General features: G+C 41.1%; 1 protein-coding gene across 2 annotated transcripts in view; it reads left to right on the plus strand.

The window, feature by feature from the left end:
• The window catches only part of chst11 (carbohydrate (chondroitin 4) sulfotransferase 11), a 109,012-nt gene that overhangs the window by 61,440 nt on the left and 21,689 nt on the right, over positions 1 to 25,883 (plus strand). For both annotated transcript variants that reach the window (XM_058625875.1, XM_058625876.1), the window contains exon 2: positions 11,117 to 11,202. In XM_058625875.1, the coding sequence (XP_058481858.1) occupies positions 11,117 to 11,202 (86 nt within the window). The remainder of the gene's footprint in view (positions 1 to 11,116; positions 11,203 to 25,883) is intronic.

Genomic DNA, 25,883 nt, shown 5'->3' on the forward strand with positions numbered 1-25,883 from the left:
GAGCTTATGTGGGTCTGAAATACTGAAGTTTGACAAAAGAGCTAGCAGGAGAAGTTGAGGATTCCCACATAAGCATTCAGCTCCCTTGACAAATTCAAAAAAATATTCAGTCTTCAGAAACCAGCTTATGGTCCTTAGACGATTTCAGAGTTTCCAGGGGCCCCATTTTCAGGCACGTTGCCTTCTTTGCCTGCCCTGCACACATTGATTATCCATCAGTGAGAGTGTCTTAGTGGTGTGGTCTCTAGTGTGCCAGGCGTCTGTGGGACCTGCAGCCTCAGACTTCCAGATGAGTTATTCTGGGATTCTCCCCTAAACCCGGATTTAAGTCTGAATGTAGCCTTCCTTTCCTTGCTGTTTCACCCAGGCCCCATTCCTCCTCTTCTTCTGAGCTTAATCTACCACTAACAGAGATTCAGCTGCTCCTTATGTCCAGTTTAAATTGAGTTATCACTTCAAGGATCATTTCATGTCCACTCCTCCCTCCTGTGCTTATGTCTGACTCACTCCTCTCTGTAAATAAACCAAGGACTCTGTAATATTAACCTCTATTTTTAACATCTGTGATCAGCCCTCTGTGGTTTTGATTCCTGCTCTCCTTACTGTGTGGTTTGGTGATTTTCAGGAATGAGCTTTTCTGAGATTGCAGTTTGTGTTCAGCTGCAGATGAGAAGCTGAGGGAAATATAAAAGCACTAGCAGCTGTATTTCTACAGCTCCCCCAGGCTTTCCTTTAGGAATATGGCTTTAGCTATTTTAAAGCAGCTGAAGAATCATGGTGACATTCTGGTGAAGGTCGAAACGGAATCAGCAGTGTTTCACACAGTTGCCGTATGAAGAAAGTGAATTTCAGGATCATTCAGGAAATGATTTTATACATAAGACAAGATATTGTCATAGATGTTGGATATTGTCATATCATGATAAGGTGACTTTCCCTGGTTTTAAAAGCTGTTGCATTGATAATCATCATATTTAGTATATTTAGTATATACTTAATAATGCTTTAATTTTGAGAATAATTATTTGTGCTATAGCAGAATGTGTTCTCTAACAACAGTGAATATCCTTCAATTAACATTAAAAAGCCAAATAAATAAACCGGGTATTATCTGAAATGAAAGGTAATACATTTAATTAAAGTATGCTAAGGTATGGTAAATGGTCTGTATTTATTTAGTGCTTTTCTAGGCTTGATAACCACTCAAAGCTGGTTTACACTACAGTTTTGCCATTCACCCATTCACTCACACTTTCATACAGCACATCTATGTGCAGTGCATTTTCTATCACTCATCTGTCATACCCAGTCACGCACTCGCACAGCCGTCAGGAGCAACATGGGGTTAAGTGTATTGCCCATGGACACATCGGCATGTAAAATCGGTCCCATAACCTTCGAGTTGAAAGACAACTCGCTCTACCACTGAGCTACTGTCGCCCCAGATCATGTAGTACAGATCATACAGTTCCTAATGTGCCAACTCTGTTTGTCAGCCATATTACTTAATAGCATTGTTAATATGCTTCCTAAAAAGAAACATGTTGAAGACATCTTTGACTTCTTTTGACTTCTAGTATCTGTCTTTTTCATGTATATGTGTCTGATTATCTGTGTAATCTGATTGCATAATCCCACTGCTTAACCGTGGTTGGTTGTACTTTTGAGTTTTGCCCTGCAGGGAAGATTTAATTTCAACATAGCCAGTCCCCTCAGGTCCTCATCAGCGCTGCCTCGTAATCTCTCCTTCCTTGAAGGAATCTCATGGCTTAAAACCGTCATGAATTACTCAAAAGTGTTTCTCCAACTTTAGATGTTTTATGCATAAGACCTTGGAGTGCAGGCAGCAAGGAGCAGGAATGACTAAAACCATTTTAGTCTCTTGTGTGAATTAAGTGTCTGCATTGCTGCCTTCACTTGACAGTGACTGATTCTTCTCCCAGCAATCTCTATGTTCTCACCTGTCTGTGGATACCTGCCTGTCTGTCTGGTAAACCTCAGGGAACAGATATGCCTCATTTACACTCTTGTGTGTGTTTGAGATTCAAGTTTTCAAAAGGCATTTCAAACTACATATAAAGCTGGTTTCGAATGCAATTCTGATTGGATTTTTACTGATCCACTTCAATCTAAACATCTCGGTTGCTCAGACAGGATTTAAAATTGTCTTCCCCTGGGATTCCACTGAATGTGTATCGGTTGTGTAGCATCTCCATCGCAGCATCGGATAGACATCCACTTTAATCAGTGTGACAGCTTCCACCAACTCCACTTGTGTTGCATACCGGCTCCGTCATTGTTCCATTTTACCGTATGACGAACACAACACTTTAATTCAGCAGAATTTAGCGCAAGTGGGTCATGAAACGGCAATTCAACATTAATTGTCTGGTTGTTGTTTTTTTCAGAATAAAAGCCCCCATGTTGACACCATATTGTATTTACGCGCATGCAGTGGAATCCCAACATATGACACAAAACACTGACTTGAAACTATAAAAGTTGTTTTTGTGATACAAAATGTGTCTCTGGAATCAGTCAAAGCCTCTCGTGACAAATCATTTGTTCTATTAACTCAATACTTTCCATATGGTTTTCCACTAAACACTGGGTCCTGTCTATGTTTGTTTGTTTTTAACTGATCATAATTGGTTTTCATAGTTTTTTTGACAATACACGGAAGTGATTTTAGAACTTTTTTGATCTGATTTAAAGACAAATCTAAAAAATGCACAGGTAGAGGATTCTATATTTTGCATTCTCTATAGAGATTGCTAAATTGGATTGATACGGAAATGAGGGGCTCTGAGGGGATTGGAGCTATGCATAAAATGTGTATGAAATTGATGGCTGTAAATATGTGTATAAGTATAATATGGATAGGTCCTCTTCTTTCTATACTGAATTAATAATGTACCCCTGTAAATATGGGTTATTTATAAGGGTAATTTATGATCTAAATAATATTTATTGACTAGTTGCTGCCTGGAGAAGACACTTAATCCCACGTTGCTCCTGATGGCTGTGATTCAGTCTGATTTCCTTTACAAGACAAGGTCTGTAGACTGACATGAAAAACTCACACAAACTTAAACCATGTATGTATTTCCACCATCTGTGTGATTCATGCTCTGCCAACAGTTTCCATTCTGACACGCTCATCTTTGCAATGAACCACGTGTGTTGTTGTGGGTCATAAAAGAGCCACAAAGAGTTAAGTGAACATCTGAGGTCTCAGTTCCTCTCTTAAAGCTACTGGGCAAGAATTTCTTTCCTTTTTAGTGATGGGGAATGTTGAGTCAGGCAGTGAGAGGGCAGCTCTGACTCAGCCTTCCTGAGACTGTGGGAAAAGGCAGATGTGAGTGAGGAGGTGACATCATACACAGGAGGACATAGAGCTTTCCACACAGTTTATTCACTCTGGAAACACGAGTCTGTGAGGTTTCGGTCTCCACCGTAACATTCTGAAGGAGAGGATTGTGTGGTTTGTGGTGCTTGCAGATAAATCCACTTGTAACCGGCCTCATGTCTTTTCACGACCTGCTGTGAAGCTTTTATGGGAACTATATCTGTGATAGTGTAATAAAAGTCATTACGAAAACTGCCTAGTGAGTTCTGAGGATGATTTAGAGTTCTCAAACTGTGATACGTGTACCACCAGTGGTACACACGCTTCCTCTGGTACTTGGAGGAAAATCAGAAATACTGTTCTACTGTGTATACCATGGTATATATGTGAGAGGAGTGGAGCTGGAGTTTTGACCAGAGTGAAAATGAAACAAATAATAAAAAAAATAATATAATGCAGCAACAACCTTCATTAATTGGGTCTTTTTGTTATTACGCTCCACAGCTGCCATCATATTGTCAAACTGTTGTATGGTAAATGACACCTGCTGCCTGTCTCTGTGCAGAGCTGTCATTTAAAGCTGGTGTTGGGTAATGAAACAAAGTGCAGACAAAGCTCAGCATTGAAGGAACAAACAGTTTCTTTTCCTGAGTGTGTGTTTGTGTGAGACAGAGAGAGAGAGAGAGAGCCTGAGGATGACGCTGGAATTGCTTCTGTATTATCTTCATGTTAGTAATATCATTAAAAGGAATTAGACCAAGCCCTCAAGACACTAATTCACACACACACACACACATCATTGACATAATGCATTCCCTAGCCCCTTACCCTAACCCAGGGCTGTCATACTCATTTTAGTTCAGGGGCCACATATGGCGCAATTTTATCCCAAGTGGGCCGGACCAGTAAAATAATAGCATGATAACCTTTACAAGGACTCCAAATTTCCCTTTGTTTTACATTTAATAAAGTGTCAATTTTACAAAAAACATATTATAAACAACCTGACATTTACGTGAGAAAAATAATTGCAATTTCAAAAATATGATCCCTTAAGTTTATTATTGTTTACTATATTAATATTGTTTGCTAAGCCTAAATTTACTATGTACACATGTACACAAATTTATCCTGCGGGCCGGATTTGAAAAACCCAATTCTTAGCCTAACCCTAAAACCCAGTCTTAATCCTGAAAAATCTCTTTAAAGTTGTATGGACCCAGACAAAATGTCCCCACAAAGATAGGTTTTTCCCTTGTATTTTCCCCACTCAATTAGTTATACAACACCTGTCATACAGCAACTCCATTGGCTCCCTATCAATAATGGCATCATAAGATCCTGCTCCTCAGATGTTCACGGCGCACTGAGCATGTGCATGAGTGCACCTGCTCTTTATACTAGGGGTCAACCGATATTGTTTTTTTCTGGGCCGATATTTATATTTAGATTGTTACTAGTTAATGAGGCAGATAGCTGATGCATTTACAATGAAAAAGGAAAATCTCTGTCAAACACCAACACAAAACAGTTTCAACACCTTTGATGTTCGTCAGTACAGAACTTTTATAACAAAATTAACAAATTAATAATGTATAAACACAATTAGCTCCCTTAGGTCAAGGTTTTAAAAAACAAAGTAATAATAAATACACCTATACTGATTTAGTAGGAGCAGTATAAAGTTTAATATTGGTGACCGTTACAATAAACCGCTAATACAGAATAAAATGCCTCATATCATCCCCCAATAAATGATCCACCCCTACTTTGTATGGTTTTGCATTAGGAAAGCAAAGTTCACTTTCATGCTTCATCAAGAACTCAAGAAGTCAAATAGGTTTTTTTACTGCACTACAAGGCCTTTCTTTGTGGAGTTTGCATGTTCTCCCTGTGTGTGCGTGGGTTTTCTCCAGGTTTTCCAGTTTCCTCCCATATGTCCAAAAACATGCAGAGGTTTATTGAACACTCTAAATTAGGTCCATAGGTGTGAGTGTGTATGTTTGTTTGTCTCTATGATGGCGAAGCGATGGACTGGTGACCGGTCAAGGGTGTACCCTGAGGGATTGGCACCAGCGGCCCAGCAACCCTCGTGTGGAGGATAAAGCAGTAGACTATAAATGAATGAACACACTACAATGTCTTTCTTTCATTTTGTCTCACACTGTGTTATGTGCGATAAGCAAGTCTTTAACTACAACCTGCCTGAAAATATGGCTGCCAGGGGGGTTACAAGAAAATACATTTGTGCCACTTATTAAAATGTTCACTTAATAAATCTACACGTGTTGTATGGTGTGTATGGTATCTGTATAATATATTCACCACTTGTGGTGTGAGTGACAGAAACTTAAATCTCGAGTTGGAAAAGGCTGTCTAAAGGCAAGATAAAAATGGCAGTAGATGTTGTTAGGTCAGTCGAGTGCAGAAATTATGACCCAGGTCTACAGGTGGTACTCTCACTGTTTATTTGTTTATATTTAAAGTCAACAGACATTCTGCTGGATGTTTTAGGTCAGTTGTAAAAGTTGTGTGTTTCTGACTCTCCTGGGCACATTGCATCTCAATTATAAGGAGCCAAGCTTGTCTGAGGAGATGTTAGGAGCATTAAGTTTTACTGTGAAGCACTCAGAGAGTGTTCCCCAGGGATCTCAGTGGACGACAGAGGGGTCTGTTTGTTGTATTGAGCTGGAAGTGTGCCAGCTTTGCCCCCGCTTGCTCTTAAAAAGGACTAGTAAAGTAGTAATGGCAGTGTTTTGGGTGCATGTTCTGCTGCAGGATGATGGGAGGAGGAATAGACAGTATACTTGCTAAGAAAAAGTTGAAGAGAGAGAACACCGTTTACTGTTCTCTCTACTGTGTTTGGATGTTTGTGCAGCTCAAAGAATAGCTCTTTCCTTCAGTATTGGTACTGACTGGACTGCTGTTGGTCGGACATGGATGTGCTCTTAGCAACAGAGCCAGCAGAAGATTGGGTGTACTGTGTGTAGCAGGGGCTAGAGGTTGTTCAATAACACTTTTTACTTAACTTTTTTTTGGTGGCTGTCTTTGTGTCTGCTTCTGCACTTGCTTGCATCTTTGAAACATCAAAACTGTCAACATTTTTTTACTGAAGAATAGGGCAGACCACGGCCTAGTGGAAGGGAATTGGGCTTGAAACTCTAGGGTCACTGGTTTAAATCCTGGGTCCAGGTCAAGAGCTGGGGTGCCCCTGAGCAAGGTACCCAACCCCCATTGGTCCTCTGGCTGCCCACAAACAAACTGCTCTTGCGTGCAGTTTGTTTTCTTCACTGGTGTTTAAAAAGGGTGTAAAATGCAGTCAGTTCTAATTTACCATTAAACGTAGACACATTTCACAAATATAATTCTCCAACTGTATAACAAGTACTGCGCTCCAAATACAAAGAAATTCACAGCCCACATTTTGATAGACTTTGCTTAAAGAAGCTTTTATGTGAAATTTAGAGGGTTTGTTTTATTTTGCATATTACTGAGCTTAGTATTTAACTTGTTTTGATATCCAAACTAGTTATTTCCCAGTATTTAACTGATAACTGATACTGTGTGTTGTATCAGCTCTTCCCTGGTAGGGACATGTCATGTTAAGATGATCTTAACATTTTAAATCCCTTCTACTATCAATGAGATTAACGCAGCAGCTATATACAAACAATCATACAGCAATGCATCGCAACAGTCACGGCTGCTTCAAAGACACCATGGACGAGTGAGCTGGGAAACAAGAATGGTTCAGCCCATGCGTCTGTAGAGGGGGGAAACACAGCTCTATTTCTGATGAAGAAGAAGAAAAGGCCATAAAAAGGGAAAGTTTTGGGTTGTAAAGCCCTGTGCATGCTTGATTTGATTGGCTGCCTGGGCCAAGTGACACAGTGATATGTTGAACATATTTTAACTAAATAAAACGGCTGGGAAAACGTGTGGCACGGTGTATAAAAAGCACACTTCAGGTCCGATGTGCTGCAGCAGTGGTTTTGCTGGTGATGTCTCGTGATTGGCCTCTTAACCTGTTCACACCCTTAACTTATCAGACACAGATATGTTTTACTTCTACTTTAAGGGTAGAGTCGGGCAAGTACAGAGAAAAGATTTCACATGGAAGATATTGCCCTGATATTGCACGATGTATTTCACGGTTATATTATTAAAATGAGATGTGGTGCATGTGGTCTGTTGAGACCAGTACTGGTTGTACTAGTTTTCTACTTCTTTAAAGCTAAGCTTTTCCTAGGTTTAACCTGCTGCAAGTGATGTTTTTTTTCTGCAGGATTTTTGTTTTGCTCATTTTAGACCCATGAGGGTGACATGCACCTTCATAAACACATTTATTATTTATAGGATACATATGTTGTGTGTTAGTGGTTTTCTTTTGCATGAAAATGTGTTTAAATCAGTTAAGGCTTTCTGCCAGAGGCATTAGTAAAATGCTGCAAATCTGGAAGGATTCCCTCCAGATTTTCTGAACTTAGCATTTGACCTGCAATCGAATCAGTCCATGAAGTCCAAGTCTATGTTCAAGTTTAAAATGATTCCCTCCATACATTCTTGAAATATCACATTAAGAGTCATAAAAAAGGCAGTTGAATTCTTGAACATTTTCAGGGTGAACTTGTGGGATGAGAAAATTTGTTGTGCTCTTTCGAGTGATGGCACAATTACCACAGCAGCCTGAGATTGAGAGTGAAGTGTGGTGATTCAGGGGTTATTCTGGTTGGCTTTCAATCTTGTTTATTTTGGTGTCTGTCATCATTAGTGGAAGATTCTCTGGTGCTTGCAGATACCTACACATCATCACAGCTGTGCGCCATGTGGTGTAGTCCCAAACACCAGCACCAAGTCCTCATTGCCTTAGCCTGTGTCTTCTCTAATCACCAGAGCTCTGCTGATTCAGCCTGCGGAGGGGGGGGGGGGGGGGGGGGGGGGATGGGGTCTGCATATGCGTGTGTGAGTGTAACATTGCACTCAGAGCTTTTGTCCTACGATGAACAGTAATTGTCGGAATACATCGTCCGCAGAAGAATACATGTGAACTGCATGAATAAAGAGCAGCAACAAATCATTATCAATCAATGTTTGTGTGTGTGTGTGCATGTGTGTGTGGGGGGGTCAGAACCTAATATCTGGGGAACTGGTTAAAGCCTAAGATTTGAATTCTGGTTAGCTTTCTTCAGGCTGTCCAAATCAATGGAAGTCCACTCAGTGTCTGAAGAAGAATAGCTGTGGAAATCTGAGTGTGTGTGTTAAGAGTGTAAAGACATCTTTCGATCCTTCCCTTGGCATTTGAAGGTCATGGCTGTCTGTTAGGGTTCATTACAATAACAAGCACTCAGCTCGCTCCCTGAGGCTCTGGCAGTGTCAGTGGATCTGGTTTAGGACTGCAGACAGATTACACGACACATCAGTGTTGTAATCAAGACCACAATAACTGAGACCAAGACCAAGACCAAGATCAAGAAAAGTTTTATGTTTTATTCATCTTTCAGTCTACCTTCGGTCATTTGCTAAATGATGGGATAATGTTTCTTCAGCTCCTTTTTTTACGTGTGATTGATTTTGGCCTTAATGTTTTAGTTGTAGAAGTGAGTGAGTGTGGATGTGACAATCAATCAGTAGATTGATCCTACCGACCAAGACTATAGTGTACGAAGACCCAGATAACACACAGGGACCAAGTTAAAGTCAAGTCCAAAATCTAAATAAACAAGAAAAATCATGACCAAGACTGATGCACTGTATATGTACTGAAATAATAGCAGTGCAATGAAATAGCAAACTTTACTGAAGAATTATGAATTGCCACAACCAAATATTTTGCAATTCTGTAAATCCAGAAAGACTTCACATCTGCTGATAGCAGACAACGTACTGATGAACCTGGGATCGCCCAGTACAGCATCTTCCAGCCCTTACAGTACTGGAGGTTTAGGAAATGCAGACTAATTACATGTAGTGTAGATTGCCACATGACAATACTCAGCCAAACCTATCAGTGAATTGGATTTGAATTGAAGTGAATGCATGAACAGAGCTTCTGCATTGCTGAACCATCTTTGTTTGATTATGGGTCTGGACACATGATTACAGCAGCCACGCAGAGTAAACCACACTGGTTTTCTTGGGATTACAGCTCTGTCCTATTTTTACGATAAACTGTTTTGCGTTTCACAGCAACATAAAGTGACTGTAATTTACTAGCTTGATAACAGAACCTATTAAGAGGGTACATTGATATTACAGAGCTGATACATGAATTAAAGAAAGGCAGATATGTTGGTTTTATGAACCTCTACACACGACACTCTTCTTGAAGGAAAGGCTTGTGTATTTTGTCATCACTACTGTTGGAGCAGCTGAGACCAACACAGAAAACTATCCATTCCTATTGGGGCTTGCCCCACAATAATGGCGCCCTGCCCACATTTGGTACTGTGCCGGATTCATTTATATAAGTGCGCCATAATCCAGCAAAGATGTAAAAGTGTCAGCAACAATTCTCTTTTTCGGCTTGAAAGGAAAGACAAGACTAGATTCTAAATTTAAACACCTAATTTCAGCTTTGGTTGTTTTGCATCCTGTTGTCGTAGTGCAAAGTGTATACGCAAACATGCAGAAGAAAAAGGGAGGGTTTGTTTGTGGTGGTTTTGTGTCTCTTTGTGACTTTTATACGGGTGACTGCGGCTCAGGAGGTAGAGCGTGTCGTTGTCTTACCATAAATTTGGTGGCCCAAGTGTCCTTGGGCAAGATGCTGAACCACAAATTGCTGCTGGCTGCTCTGCTAACAGTAGCAGAATGGGTAAATGGCGAAAACTGTAGTATTGAGACTCACTTTATTGCCAAGAATGTTAGAAACATTCAAAGAATTTGACTATGTAATACTCGATGTTTGACAGAACAACAACAACAACAATGTTCAAGAAAGACGGGTCAAATCAGTCTTGACAGCATGTTTCTCACAGTAAATTAATCCGATGTCATTACAATTTCCCTTCCACCGATTAGTACACTAACACATTAGCACATTAGCTTTTTTGCCTTCAAAGTCCTCACTGCATGTTGATGCATGACTGTGATGCAGATGAAGGAAGTGAGACTCTCCCTCCTGTCGATGCACTGCCGTCCTTCAGCACTTTTCCATGCAGAGTCATTGGAGAGACAAAGTGTGCCGACGGGGGCGGAGTGTTGGGCTGGCTCCTTGCACTGAGCCACTGCCAGCAGCTACTGCTCAGTATTGAGCTGTGTAAAGAGCTGAGATCCAGCCAAACAGACACTGAACTGTGGCTTCGCCCTTGGCATACAGTCACTGCTCTCATTATTCATCCCTTTAGCTTTCAGCCTCCTTCTTGCAGCAGTTTAAAGTTATTTAAAGTGATGGTTCCCAAAGTGGCGTCCTTGACGAGGTGTCCAGCAGTCCACAGCTAAATAGAGAGAAGCCAGATTTCACTCTGCTATCAATCACAGGAACTGACATGAGTGAAGGAATAATGCAAGGACTTCTCTGTCTGCCTTTAGAGACAGATAATAAATATACATTGGTGGTTTAAAATCTTCTACATCATTTTTGTGTTCTCTTTCTGCTGTTTCATTGGTGGTGTAAAATGAAGATCCAGTTCAGTCTGTTCCATGCATGATATTCCTGATCCATTTACCATTGCAAACTGTATAGTACTGTAGCAAACCAAACCATACCATGACGGAAACACAGCAAACACAAAGTATTTTGTTCTGACTGATGTCTCATTTGATTTGCAGTCATGCGGAGGAACCCCTTCATGGTGGACAGCTGTTGTAGGAAAGGGTCCCGCAGTGCCCTGCAGGAGCTCTACAACCCCTCACAGGTAAAAGGCTGACACATTTGTTTTCCTATCTGCTCTTTCTCTCTGTAGTTGTGTTCTAATTCATGTGCTGGATCCTCCGGAGTGTGCATTCGGTGACTGGATGTTGTCAAAATGCATCACAGTGCAGCAACCTAGGCTGTCCCATTTCAATTTTATTTGAAATACAGCCGACCATACCTCCAAATTTGTTGCATGCCAGTGGAAGTATTCTCCAAAGGATCAGTCCTTTAATCAGAAACCATGTAAAAAGTCCAAACTATCAGGCAGAGGTACAAAATCAATATCTGAGGTTTACAAAACTCACAAAGGTGTGACAAGAGGCGAGAAACACACCTAAAATGAGACGAGATGTGGATTTCAAAATAAAAATTGACTAAACAAGTAATATAAGAAAAAATAAGAGAACTTAACTAAACCAGGACATGACTCTTTTTGTTCCTTTTTTTTAGTTGTAGAGCTATTTTCACACATAAAGTACAGGAAATGTTCAGTAAATTCAGTATTTACAGTTTACCACTCACATATAGAGTGCAGCAGGAGGTTGTCTGAATTTTTTTTGTCTAGTCCAATACAGGTCCAGTTTGAGTAAAGCAATATGCTATTTTTCAATGCACACTTCCCTTGGAGCCTCGGCAACAATTCTCTCAATTAACTGATAAATATCTCTTTTGGATTTTGAGAGTAGCAGCACCAACATCGTTTTTTGAAAATTTACTGAAACCAATCCTCAACTTTGTAAATGAATATATTTAACACATTTAAATAAACTACATGATTGGTAACTCAGCAAATGTGTTTTAGAGATCACAGTGGAACTGTGAAAAAAATACTTTTCATAGAAGATGCTAACTATGGCCAAGATACGTATGTGTCTAATTACTTACCTTTATACCTGCTTGTTATTTTAGTTTTTTGTTGATAAAATGCAAACAATGAATGTAATATTGGATGTTGGGACTTTGGATTTGATGAGAAAAGGGGGTGGTGGCTACAAAGTTTAGTTGTACCTCCTGATTTTTTTCTGCAGATAAATAGATTCTGTAATATTGGAACAAAATAATGCAAATAAGAAGCCTTAGAACTTTACTTGTTAAGACTGACAGGAAGAAGTGCCAGGCATTAGCGTTACTATGTACCTACTCGTCTTCTTGAAGTGCAGGATAATTTTTATGCTATAAGTGTCTGTTCCAGTCAGTGGAGCCACACTTCATTTATGTTTCATAATTTAGATATATAGAGCTTTATAAAGTGGCAGCCATTGAAACATAACACCTGCTGTAACTACATGATTGCCTGCATTAAATTTAAAGCATAAAACTTTAAATGGCTTTTCCTCTTCACTGATCAGAGAAAAAGTTGTAGAACAAAAGACTGACATGGTGGATTAGACGTACACCTGTGACTCAGCACTTCTCAGCTCATCTACTTTGTTTATGTTCATGTTCATTACATTTCAAAGAATATAAAACATGAAAGGGATGAGGCATCTCTTTGGACAGCAGACTTCAAAGAGTGGTAACCTTATCAAAGAGCAAATTTATTTATTTAATAGTTTTTAAATAATGGTTGATAAGTTCCTTGTTCTTCCTCTTTTGGCTTCTCCATTTATGGTTCACCACAGCGGATTATCTGCCTCCATCTTATCCTATTCCTTGAGGTCTCTTCTGTTACACCAACTGTCCTCATGTCCTCCTTCACAAATCCATGAACCTTCTCTGTGGTCTTCCTCTTTCCCTCCTGTCCGGCAGCTCCATCTTCAACACCCTTTGACCAAACCATCTCAACCTTGACTTTCTGACTTTATTTCCAAACCGTTCAACCTGAGCTGTCACTCGAATATGCTCATTTTGAATCCTGTCCATTTTGGTCACTCCCAATTTTCATTGGGTTAGGGTTAGGGTTAGTGTTAGCTGGTATTGCGATTGTCCACTCAGCAGGACATTGAGTTTGAATACACCTTCTGATGCTACTTGGACATGTCATCAGTGAAGTACCCGGGGTCATAGGGTGTTTCTGGTCTTTAATCTTTATACACCCTCGCCCAGGTGCCCAGATTGATTCTGCCAAAGCTTTTAACACTTGGTCGTGGTGCCAGTGTTACTGTCCCTCCCCTGTGTTCCAGGGTGCCCCTTTTCCGGTACAGATTGCACTCAGGGGTGTCTACCAGTCCCCAGATATGTAGGTTGGCCGAGCTTGTAGGACATCATAAACTGATTGGACGAGAAACTTAATGCAAGATGGTTCTGCTTTCCAGAGCTCTGCCCAGGTGACTTTCAGGAATATGCCTGTTCCACCTGATCGACGCTCCTTGTTTGGACATGCTTTACTGCAGCGTTCTTCCTCCATCTCTGCTCATATCTATTCCTGGATCAGTCGGCACTTCTCCTCTGCACAGGCCAGATCGTAATGCGGCTGTAAAGAGGCTGACTGCCTCTTCCACCTTCTTCAGGGTGGGTTCAGCGCTGTTTAATTTGATCCCTGGTTCTGGCAGTGCCACCAGTTCCCTACATGGTCCGAGCTCATGGTCCCTCAGGATGTCACTGCAGGTGGCGTGGAGATGATGGTCAATCTGCTTTAGGCCCAGTAGTCTCTTGGTTAAGCCGAAAGGATTGCCAATGAAAGCGTTGCATTTCCGAGCCCTGTCCAGTCCCTTCCTTCAGTGCTGTTCCACCCTCCTCAATGAAATGTCTCTTCCTCCAAATGACTATGGGATTTTAGCTCTTGTCTCAGCTGACTAATCTTGGCTTCTTGCCAGTTGAACTTCGCTGGATTGTTTGCTCCTAGTCTTTCTATGACGCCAAACCGCTCTGCTCCTATGTTCATTATGATGGTACACATGGTCTGGAGTTTCTGGTAGACACTGCCCTTAGAGATGGATTCCAGGCACTTGTCGACATCCTCATCCAGCTTTAGCCACTCCTTATTGTTAGCGGCAGGCCACTTCACCCTACGGTGTTCCAACTTCCTGCTTGATGGGGGGACTTGTGTTGCTTGGGGGGTTGCGGGTACTATGGAGAGATTCCGGACCTGGTTCCTCCTCCTTCTCATCAGGTTCAGCAGTAGGCACAACGAGAACTGTCAGCCGCCACTCCTGAGCATTGCTTCACTTGGTCCCTCCTGAGACAGGCCATCCTTGCCTGGTGGATCTTCAGGCCCTTCTGGTTTTTGCAAACCTTGCTGCAGAAACAGGCTGTGCTTGTATTCCTTTGTCCATTTCCTTGGGTCATTTCCCCTAGTTCTGTCCAACTGGGATGCAAAGTAGACCTTCAAAGGAAAAGATCATGAAAATATGGAATGAAAATAATAGATAGCTTGATAGCTAAATGGATAGATAGATAGATAGATAGATAGATAGATAGATAGATAGATAGATAGATAAGAATGTTACTTGTTGGGAAGTATAGCAGACAAACTTAATTACTCATTTAAAATGGATGACACAACAGATGCATGAAAATGGATGGATTAAACTATTTAATTGCAGCAAGCAATCAACTGTGCTTCAAAATGTGCTTTTTTTCCTCTCATAATAAAACTGAATAAATGATGTGTGTGTGTGTGCTTGCATGCCATTATATAACTTAAAGCAGCAGTATCACTTTGTAAAAAAGTATATAATGACAACATTTTCTGAGCCAAAATGATGTCACTTATTTAACTGTCTAGAGACATGTACATTAACACAATAGTGTTTTACCCTTGTCTTCATATTACAGTGTTACAACACACTAAAAAACACACTAAAAACCACCAACCCCAACTATGGCTTTCAACTGAAGAGGATAATATTTTTTTTTTTTATATATATATATATAATTCTGAGATTTAAATCAAAATTCTGATGGGTATAAACATCTTTAATCTCATATTTCTGAAAAATATTGTTCATGTGGCTCAAAACCTCTTCCTCAGCTTTCACATTTAAAAATGGAAAAGCTTTATTTTCTTATAGCCTGTGTATATGTGCCCAGCCATGGCAAAACTAGCAACAGGTGGGTCAAGGGACATTTTGAGTTATTTACATATTATGAAAGTGTGATTTCTAAGCTTTCTAACAATGTCTAACACATGTAAAACTATTTATTTTTATTTGAAAATATTTCAAGAAGATATGGCCATTTGAATGTAGGCACTCCTCAACTGATGCATCACATTTACATAGTGATGTGATGTCTTTTGCCTCGTCCGAACAGAAAGGCCTGCTTTTTTTTAAAAGATACTCCTGCCTGTCCATGGTCAGTACAGGTGGGGCCAGGACGGGAAGACTCTCAACAGGGGGTAGTACTCCTCGGTTGCGCAGTAGCTGAAACTTGATAGGCTCTGCATCACTGTGATTTTTAGCAAGCACCACACCTGGTCTGTTGGCATCAGAGCTGTGACAGAATAGAAGCACACAACAGGATATTTAAAACAATGTGCACTGTTTTCACATTGAACACCAACAATGTCCATTAAATATTCTTTTATTTTACACAATGCGGAATTTTGAATATAAAAACCTGAAGTGCTGATAACTCTTGATCTGTTCACAGTCTAACTCTGTCTGGTTATTTTTTAGTTGTATTGTATTTTTTGTAGTATTTTTTTGTAGATGACACATCTGATCTTATTACCAATAACATCAAAACCATTTACCACAGTGAAGTAGAGGAGCCAGTAAGGTGGTGTGAGAACAAGAACCTCATACTTAACATCTCTAAGGAGCTGGTTGTTGATTTCAGAAAGGGGACCACCCCCCTCCTCCCTCTCTCCATCAATGGAGAAGTGGTTGAGAGGGTCACCTACTTTAAGTTCCTCGGGACCACCATCCATCAATCCCTATCATAGGAGCTCTACACCAGTCTCATAATCAGTAAGTGCCACCAGTGACTCTACTTTCTGCGGCAGCTCAAAAAATTCAGGGTCAGTCGACCAGCCATGACCCACTTCTATAAGTCTACCATAGAAAGCATACTCACATTCTCCATGCTTGTCTGGTCACACAACCTCACAGGATAAGACTCGGCTGGAGAGAGTAGTAGCTTCTAAGATCATCGGCTGCAGCAGACTTTCCTCACTCACATCACTTTTCTCATCAAGACTCACCAGAAAGGCCAATAAAGATTATAGCAGACCACTCTCATCCAGCACACTTCCTCTTTAATCTCCTCCCATCAGGTAGGAGATATAGAAGCATTAAAAGTAAAACATCTCGCTTTAGAGACAGCACCTACCTCCAAGCCATCAGACATTTAAATCTGCACTAATCACTATGCACTTCTCTTGCACTTGCACTTTCGCTTAATATGACGCTGCTGGGTACTTCCTATATATATTTTCTTTGGTACAGTATTGTCTGTATCATTTATTGTGGCGTATGCGGCGGGTTGTATATGTACTGTATTGTATCTGTCTGAAAGTAAACCAAGACACATTCCTATCACTTGTTTGTAAACTTCTTCGAAAGTAGTAGTAGACTGCCAGATGTGTCTGCCAGTCGAAGGTCTTAATTATCGCTCTGCCATCTGCCATTCCGACCATCTGCTTCTCACCTGACTGTGGGTGTGTGCATCCAAACTGAATCAGTATTGATAGATCAGTAATATTGCTTGAATAATGTGTGAAGGCCACACCTTTGTGAGCATGAATCACACGTTTGATTCACATGTGTGTTAATCAAAATTAAAAAGACAGCATCCAGCATGAAAAAACTGTGACTTCAAATGATCAGTAACATAGATTAACGACGTTAATGAAAACTCACCCCATAAGAAACTGAAAAGTATTTGTGCAGACTTCATTGCCTCCGATTCAGATAAGAGGTTTGGGTTTGTTTTCTTTTCACCACAGGCTTCTTGGTGGATGTTGTCATCTCAGAAGTGAGATTGGTGCTGCATGACCATGAGGTATCTGTCCTCGTTAAGAAGTATTGCCAAACATTTGCACTGTAACAGCCACGATTGAGTTCCTCTGCAATATGTTTTTCCCGGTCCATCAATATAAAATCAATATACAAACAGTAAAATCGATGGTGTACTTTTAAACTACATTTAAAGTACATGATGACATTTTTTAAAGCATAGAAGTGAATTGAATGTATGCAGTGGTAAAATAGATGTTACAGATTCAGTTCACAATCTCAGACGTAGACAATAATAGTAGTTCTCAATCCTTTCATACCAAGTTTTACCTCTCTCAAGCTCTCTTAGCTCTCAATTTATGACCATTATTGTCAACATTGAAATCCAGTGGTGTAAATAGGCCGAGCAAAGTCAGCTACAGTCAGGAGGCAGATTTATTCCCAATAAGATAATTTGCTTTCTCATCATCATCCTCTTCCTTACATATACTTCAGACACTGGTATAGTGAAATTAAATCAAGATGGAACGAGAGATAAGGTGACTCTAATTATTATTATTTAATTTGTTATTTATTTTTAGTTATTTGTTTTATTTTCTACACACTCCAAATTTCAAAACACCCAGAATATACAGTAGAACATTGGATGTATTTCTGACTCCAAGTACCACCAGAGGAAGCATGTGTACCACTGGTGGTACACATACCACAGTTTGAGAACCATGGGTCTATGTCTTAGAACGTTGGAGAGTATACATTTTGTCAGTACATGTTGTGTAATCTGTACTTTGTGTGAATACCACAACAGTAACTTATTTTATTCTGCTTTCAACTGAAGTTTTTCCTTCTTCTATTGTTTTGCTCCCTCTGTCCTTGAATGTATCTCCAGCAGTTTTCACCACTCCTCCTTTGCAATGATAATGTAATTTGGACAAAAAGCAAAGGGACCTTGTTCATTGTGCTATATTTGCAATCCTAAACTGAAGTGAAGCCAATGTTGCCTTACAGGTTGGAATTTGTACTTGAATTATTCATGTGCTGTAAATCTGCTTTTCCTCCAAAGTGTATGTATGCATGTAAAGTATGTATGAATGAATGAATGAATGAATGAATGAATGAATGAATTAGCCAAACACTTTGTTCAGGTAAGTGTTTTGTGTTTGAGCTCAATTTGTCGGGAAAGTGTGGTGCAGACAGGCGGACACTGCAAGAGGTGATGCTATCACAGTGATGAATGAGAGCGAGTTTCCTCTTCCTCTTCTCTTCTGTCATCACCATCTTCTTCACTATCTGTCACTTCCTGTCTGTCCATCTGTCCTCTATCTTCTATAATTAACCTCATCTCTGTCCACTCTACACCTAAACAATTTACCGTTGTTAGATTGAAATCACAATTCGAAACAACACAATTAGCAACTCAGCTTTAATTCTTAAAAAAAAAAATTATATATATATATATATATATATATATATGTATATATATATATATATATATATATATACATACATACAAAATGTGTGGCCCTTAAGTTGTTATTTCGGTAAATGTATCCCATCATTGATGTGCTCTTGTTTGTTACGACACCACCTACTGTTTCATGCCCTGAATTGCTTGCTGTATACGTAGACTAGGCCTACACAGAAGAACAACCTGTCCTCCAACTGAAACGTACATATAGGTCGTTTTCTGAAAATGTGACTGTGGGTCGTTTTTTTCAAACCCCTGAATGCGACGTAAAGGTATGTTTTTACTAGTATTTTCCAACTCGAATATGCACAGATGTTACTGAGGGTAGGGTTAGGGCAAAAAAGACAGGGTTAGGTAGTAAAAATTTAAAAGGTGGTATAGTTAGGAATCAAACCATTGTCGACCGCGCAGTGCTCTCGCCACTGAGCCGACTGCCGGTTCTGACATCAGCGAAGCTACTAGATACCATGTCTAAGGCGGAAGTGGTTGCTGTTATGTATACAACCGCTAGGGGCGGTGGTTTTGAAAATGTAAACATAGGTCGTAATTCCTGCATACGACCTATATGTACGTTTCTTTTGAGGACAGTCTGCAGAAGAAATGTCAAGTTGTAATTACTAGCGGTGTTGTGGACACTGGACAATGCATCCTAAGATCTCTGGCTCACCAAAGAAAATTACAAAGACTGATTTGCCCAAGATCCCAAGGACAATCACTTGGCCGGATGCAGAGTGCGCTGCAAATCAATAAAGGTGGACAACATGGACGGAGCGGCTCTTATAAGTTTTCTTTAAGCTGTGTCAGCGCATTTTGTCATTGAATTGTCATTGGGGGGACCTTGTCTATCATACAGTGAATGTTAAACCGAAACTTTGACTTATAACTTATATTGTAAATTCAAGCACAATGGCAATGTCTGTTAGGAAAAACACAATTAGACAGTTCAGCCCAGTCCTCACTTGCCACGTCTCACTTTTCTACAAAATGTTATATATATATATGTAGTTTGTGTGTGTCATGTATAAAACAAGGTCAATGCAGTTTCATGCAGCTATGCTATGATGTCTCCGCCTACGCTGAGGTGGTACTCTAGTAACGGAATTTTTTTTAGCTCTAAACCTCAAGATATCCATTACCAGGTAATGGTTACTATCATCTGCTTTTCTGTTAGCGTAGCCTACACTACATAGATTTTCAGTCCAATAATGCAGTTAGTTAACAACATTTGCAACTTGCAGCCAATCTTCTTTTATCAGCAGCTGCTAAGAGTGAAATTACCAAAGACGTGACCCTTCATGATGCATCTCATTTTCAGTATGCTGAACATTTGATATAACTGTATTTGGCAATCCATTTGTGACACGTACAAACAGGAATACAACACCTGTTCATCAGAGAAAAGACGAGGGAGAAGGAACGCAGAGTCACAGTCATGCACGTGGGAACATCATTTTGCTAAGGGGTGGTGTATGGTATACGCATGCAAGACTCTGTTTGTGCATGCTCCAACACACTGTCCTTCCTTCAACGCACATCAAGAGCTATGAGAAACATCCTTAAAATTATGTAATGAACGATGTTAGAGTAACCAGCAACACACTTTGATGTTAAAGTCAAAAAATTTTAAAAGGTCACTTTATTTCTGTAATTTTTCCAAAACAATTTTGCTCACATCCTTCTAACGTTTTCTCTTGGGCTAACAAGGGCTGATGCTCAGGCTCCTGAACTTCTCTAGCGGAACTCGACACACTTGTAACATGTAACACTGTAACTTGCACTGACTGCATCCTCACTGTGTTTTGGTTGCTTTTGGGGTTTTTAGAAAAATGTACATCTAACCCTATGTACATCACTCATCTTTTCACCATGACAGCCATCAGGAGAAAAATGGGGTTAAGTGTCTTGCCCAAGGACACAGCGGCATGTAGACTAGCAGAGCCGGTAATCTAACCATCAACCTTCGAGTTGAAAGTCGACTACCACTGAGCTACCGTTGCCCCGTCGATAGTAGCAAGTAATAATTCTCCATATTACACGTTTCAATAACAAGCAATTCACAGATTTTAAAAAAAACTATATCTTATTTAAAAAGGAGAAAAACAACCAAACTATTTACATGCTGTGTGTTACACCCCTTGTCAGTAGGATGTCGCAGCACCCTCAGCACCCCACTTCCTGTGCCCCTGGTCACAGACAGCACTGCTTCATTAAAAACGCAGTGGTCAACCTTCCAACTGTGCTGTATTCTCTCATGTCTTCCAAACTTTACCATGTCAAGCTTTCCTCCTCTCTTCCTCATATTCTCTCTCTCTCTCTCTCTTTCCCAGTCTGTACTTTTTCCATTATTGGCCATTCATCACCATGCAGCTTTTAAAAGTCTCCATGGGGTTTGAGTTTTTTTCTTTTTATTATTTCTGTGCAGCTAAGATTAGACCAGGGCTACAATAATTTAATGCAGTTTCATTTTCCACGTGTTCTCCCTCATGTGAAGTCACATTGATATATTTCTGTGTGCTGTGTCGTGAAAGCAAACTTTAGTGGATAGGGGTCAGTGTTCAAGAGAAATCTGCAACGTGTGTGTGTGTGTGTGTGTTTGCTTGTACCCTGTCACCTGCTGTCTGCGGCCAGTCGAGGAGGATTTCTGGAAGGTGGGAGTCCCACATTCTGGTGAGCAGGAGCTCACTCATTGCTATTTTTACTTTTATTTTATTACAACTCAAGCGTGAAATTAAACTTTGTATCCTCAGGACCAACACTGTTCATGTTATTTTTTTTAATTAAAATTAGAATGAGATGATTTGACAAATGTGATTAAAGTGCCTATAAAGCAAATGCAGAGATCCACCTCTTCACACATTATATATATATATGTTAGACCCATGGTTCTCAAACTGTGGCGCATGTACTGCCAGTGGTACGCCAGCTTCCTCTGGTGGTACTTGGAGGAAAATCAGAAATACTGTTCTACTGTATATACTAGGTAATTTGAAATTTGGAGTGCATTAAAAATAAAACGAACATTTATAATAAATTAAATAATAATTATTAGTCACCTTATCTCTTGCTCCATCTCTCTTCTAATTTCACTATACATCTTCACTATATAAATCTGGACCACTGTATTTTAACATGTGATAATGGTGTTATTTCGAGAGCTCAATATTTACTCATGTGGTGCTTGGTATAACAGGTTTGAGAACCACTGATCTAGAGAATCATGGCTGAGGACATTGAATTATGGAGAAAAGACTGATAACCGTTTCTCTCCAGTCTTCTCTTGAGGATTTTTTAGTTAGGTCTAAAAATATTGCTCGAGGAGACATAGTTAGCATAACTGAAATGCGGTGACAATGTAAAACCCTGCTTCTATGACTGTCGACTCGTTAACTTAGATGTCTTTATCCAGAAAATGTGTCTGACATGAGGAAATGAAGAACAGAATGAAGAGAAAACCCCTGCTTTGAGGCTGCAGTACCACTAATAGAGAAAGAGGGAGACAGAGAGCAGTTGTTCCGCTGGAATCACAAAATTATCATAATATAGATATAATATCAATATTTCACATTGTTATGTGGCTTTAGGGCCCTATTAAAATATCTGGAGAGCAGAGGGTTGGGCTTCAGGGCCCCCTAAGCCCTTGGGCCCCTGGACCTGGGCCTGGGAGACCTAGTCAGTAATCCATCCTTGTACATGAGGCCAACGTAGTATCCAAACATGCAGTCTCTTCATTAGACATCAGAAATGTTTACACACTCAACCTTTAAGGTCTCATGACCATAAGAAGTGAAAAGGATGAAAATTACTTATTGAGAAACTGGCTTTATATTTGATGATAACAAGTGTGGTCAACTCGAAAAAAGGCTGACATTCCTCCAAATGAAAATTTGAGGAAGACGAATCAATCATCTGTCATTTTTAGAAAAGTTTTAGATCATTATCTGAGTATTTTCCATGCAGTGTAGAGGAGTCAGACCTTTTGTGAATGAATGTATTCAGTTGTGAAAGTGTCTGCATGTGTCTGTACCAGTTGATAATACCTCTCTGGGTTTTTTTCACCAGCCTAAAAATGAAAGCCTTCATATTAGTGGAGAGCCTGTTGTTTTCTCATAGCTCATCTCTGGGCCACATTACAGGCGGAAGACAGAAACAAAGAGTGGCATGGACTTGAAAGAACTGTCACTCCTTTTACCCACAGCAGACGCTAAAGCAGCTGTGTGTGTGTCTGTGCGTTGCGTGGGTGTGTGAGTCTGCTGTAAAACGATCAGACCAGTGCACAGCTGTACTCGGTGTCAGTGGGTTTAAGGTGTGTATGTGTGTTTGTGTTTGAAGCTGGATAAGTCACAAGTCAAATCACAGGGATTTAAGGAGAAGGCTGCACACTTTTTATCCCTCAGTCTATCTACAGTGTTGGAGGAATGAAGAAAGGAGGTAAAAGGAGAGAGACAGAGCGATTTAGAGATGAAGAGATAAACTGTGTCAAGAGACAAGACTGTATGGCTCAGTCCCTATCCACATGGACACCAAACGAAACATAAACAACCTTTTTCTTTGTTTTGTTTTCACAAAGTACCGTATTTGGTGTCTACACAAAAATGCAAGGGTGGTGTATTTAGTTCTCCCAAAATGCCATTTCTGTGTGGATAAAATGCTGATACGATGAAAACGAAATTGCGGATTCACGTAGACTAATTTTCGTCTGGATTGCCCCTTACGCAACAAGGATAAACATCTTTAGTTTAATTATCATGAAAGGAGAAGAAGTGTGGTGAAGAACTTCGAACTGTGGAGGGCAGGGCAGCATTACACTACTCAGTGTACAGCCTGCCAAAATGATTAGAAGAAGCAGAATTTACAACACAAATCATGATATAATGTCTTTCCAGGACTATAAACAAATCTGTCTCCCTTCATATATTTTTACTCATCTGCCCTGTCATCAGTGCTCAATCACTTGAAGTCTCAGCATCTCCTCCACCTCCTGCTGTAATTTTCCTACCAGATGCTGTGGAACTCTCCCTCTTGGTATGTCTGGGCGGTAGTGGCAGAAGTGCTGGTCTGGACACTGCACTCTGTCGTGTAGGTGGTCATCCTCTGCGGGTGTTGAGGTATTGTAGGCCCAGCTTGGCAGCTGTGAGACCATCTGCTGACTCATGCTCCTTCACCCAGATCCTCACCTCGGATGGTAGCACGCAGAGTAGCTGCTCCAGGATGATAGCCTTGCCAACCTCCTCCTTGGTGCACTGCTCTGGCCGGATCCAGTCTTGGTACAGACCCTTGAGGTGGTGGTAGGTCTCTGTTCTCTCCAGGTGGTACCATCGTAGATGGGAACTGCTGCTGATAGCTCTGCTGAAACTTTGCTAGCAGTGCAGCCTTCAAGTCATGGTAGCATTGGGTCCACTCCTCATCCATGGCTGTGTAGGCCTCCAATGCCTTCCCTGAGAGCAGTGAAACGAGTTTACAGGCCTTGTTCAATGGCCATCGCCACGTTTTGGCTATGTGTTCAAAGTGTAACAAGTAATTTCAAATGTTCTCACCCCTCTGATATGGTGGTGTCTTGGGTTCCCCATACAGTCTCCTCTCTTGCCTTTGCAGCTCACCTGTCACCTGCAGACAACCGAAGGGAAGGTACTTTCAACGTTGTCTCGAGGTGGCCGCATGGGGGAGCTGGTGTTGGCAAGAGATTGGTGGAAGAGACGTTCTCAGGCCATGGATCTCTGCCAATAGACCCTACTCTCTTCTGTCTTGTGCTGCCAGGAAGTCTCTTATCATTGTCAGTAACTCTGGCCCTGGTCCACCTGTTGCTACTGATTGGGCTGTAGGTACCGCCCACGCTCCCTCCATACCCTCGTCTTCATCTACTTTATCTCAGGCCGGGACAGCATCAGCTGCCACTCCCTCCTGCTGCTGTCGCCTCTGAGAATGCAGCCTTGTGCGCTGTTTTGGGAGAACAATTTTTTTCCGACTAGCCATCCTACTTCTGACACCAAATGTCACGGGCAGAGATTGTGACCACTGGTTGCCCTTCCTCCTCTTCGCCTACCGTGTTGTTCCCCAGGCATCAACTGGATTCTCCCCATTTGAACTGCTGTATGGTTGGGACATCCAGGGGCCAATGGACCTGCTTTGAAAGCATTGGGAGGCTTCATCTTCCAATTTGCATGACAGAGGGGTAGTGCAGTACGTGCTGGAAATAAGGGAGTGGTTGGCCAGATACCAGGAGGAGGCAGAGGTCAACCTGCTCAGAACCATCAAAAGACCTGGTATGACCAACAGGCTTGACACCAGGAGTTGCAGCCAGGCCAAACAGTCTTGCTGCTTCTGCCATCATCAAATAAACGAGCAGCCCGACTCCTCCAGGTTTTCAAGAAGACCCCTACCTTGTTTGCTGCCAACCAAGGGAAGAGGACATTTGTTGAGCATGCCATTCGCTTAAAGGATAGACAACTCATATGCCAGCGTCTCTACCCGATTCCACTGTATCTGGTGGGAAAATTACAGCAGGAGGTGGAGGAGATACTGAGAAGTGATTGAGCCATCTAACTCAGAGTGGTGCAGTCCAGTGGTCATTGTTTTCGACCTCTCCAAGTGTGAATTGGCGAAACAGGAAACAAGTTACCTAAGATATCAACTGGGCCGAGGAGAGGCGCGCCCACAAGTGGATAAGGTTGAAGCTATCAAAAAAATGCCCTCGTCCGCAAACAAAGAAAGAGGTACAGTCCTTTCTACGATTGGCCGGGTGGTATTGAAGATTTGTGACCCAATTCACAACCATTGCCACCCCACTCACTGAGTTGACCTGTAAGGACTAGAAGAAGCTGGTGAATTGGTCAGATGACTGTGAGGCCGCTTTCAGCACCTTGAAAGCTCACCTGTGCTCTTCCCCTGTCCTGCGGAGTCCAGACTTCAAACAGAGGTTCCTGGTGCAAGTTGATGCGTCTGCCGTTGTTCTAGGAGCAGTGCTAGCCCAAGGCATCCTGGGAGAGGAGTATCCAATCTTGTACCTGAGCCGCAAGGTACTCAAGGTACTCCACTGTGGAAAAAGAGTGCTTCAGATATTACCTACTAGGATGGGAATTTGGCTTAGAAACTGACCACCAAGCGCACAGACAGATATATACACACACACCGCCGCAGTTAACACACGCACCCAACTGCTTTTGCCAGTTTTCATCAACATTTGTAGACAGTCAAGGGTGCACACTTGCCTCTCCTACATAGTCATCCTGTTAACATTAATTCGGTTCAAACTTACTTAACTCTCATCCTCAGTTTGCGGCTGCAGCATTCCAAACATTGTTTACGTCAGCAGCGCACTTAAATGACAATGATGGCAGGACGCTTTGTGTGGCGTCACTTTTTTTTGTAGTTCTGTTA

Source organism: Solea solea, chromosome 3, assembly GCF_958295425.1.
Source record: "Solea solea chromosome 3, fSolSol10.1, whole genome shotgun sequence".
In the NCBI taxonomy this organism is placed as follows: Eukaryota; Metazoa; Chordata; class Actinopteri; order Pleuronectiformes; family Soleidae; genus Solea; species Solea solea.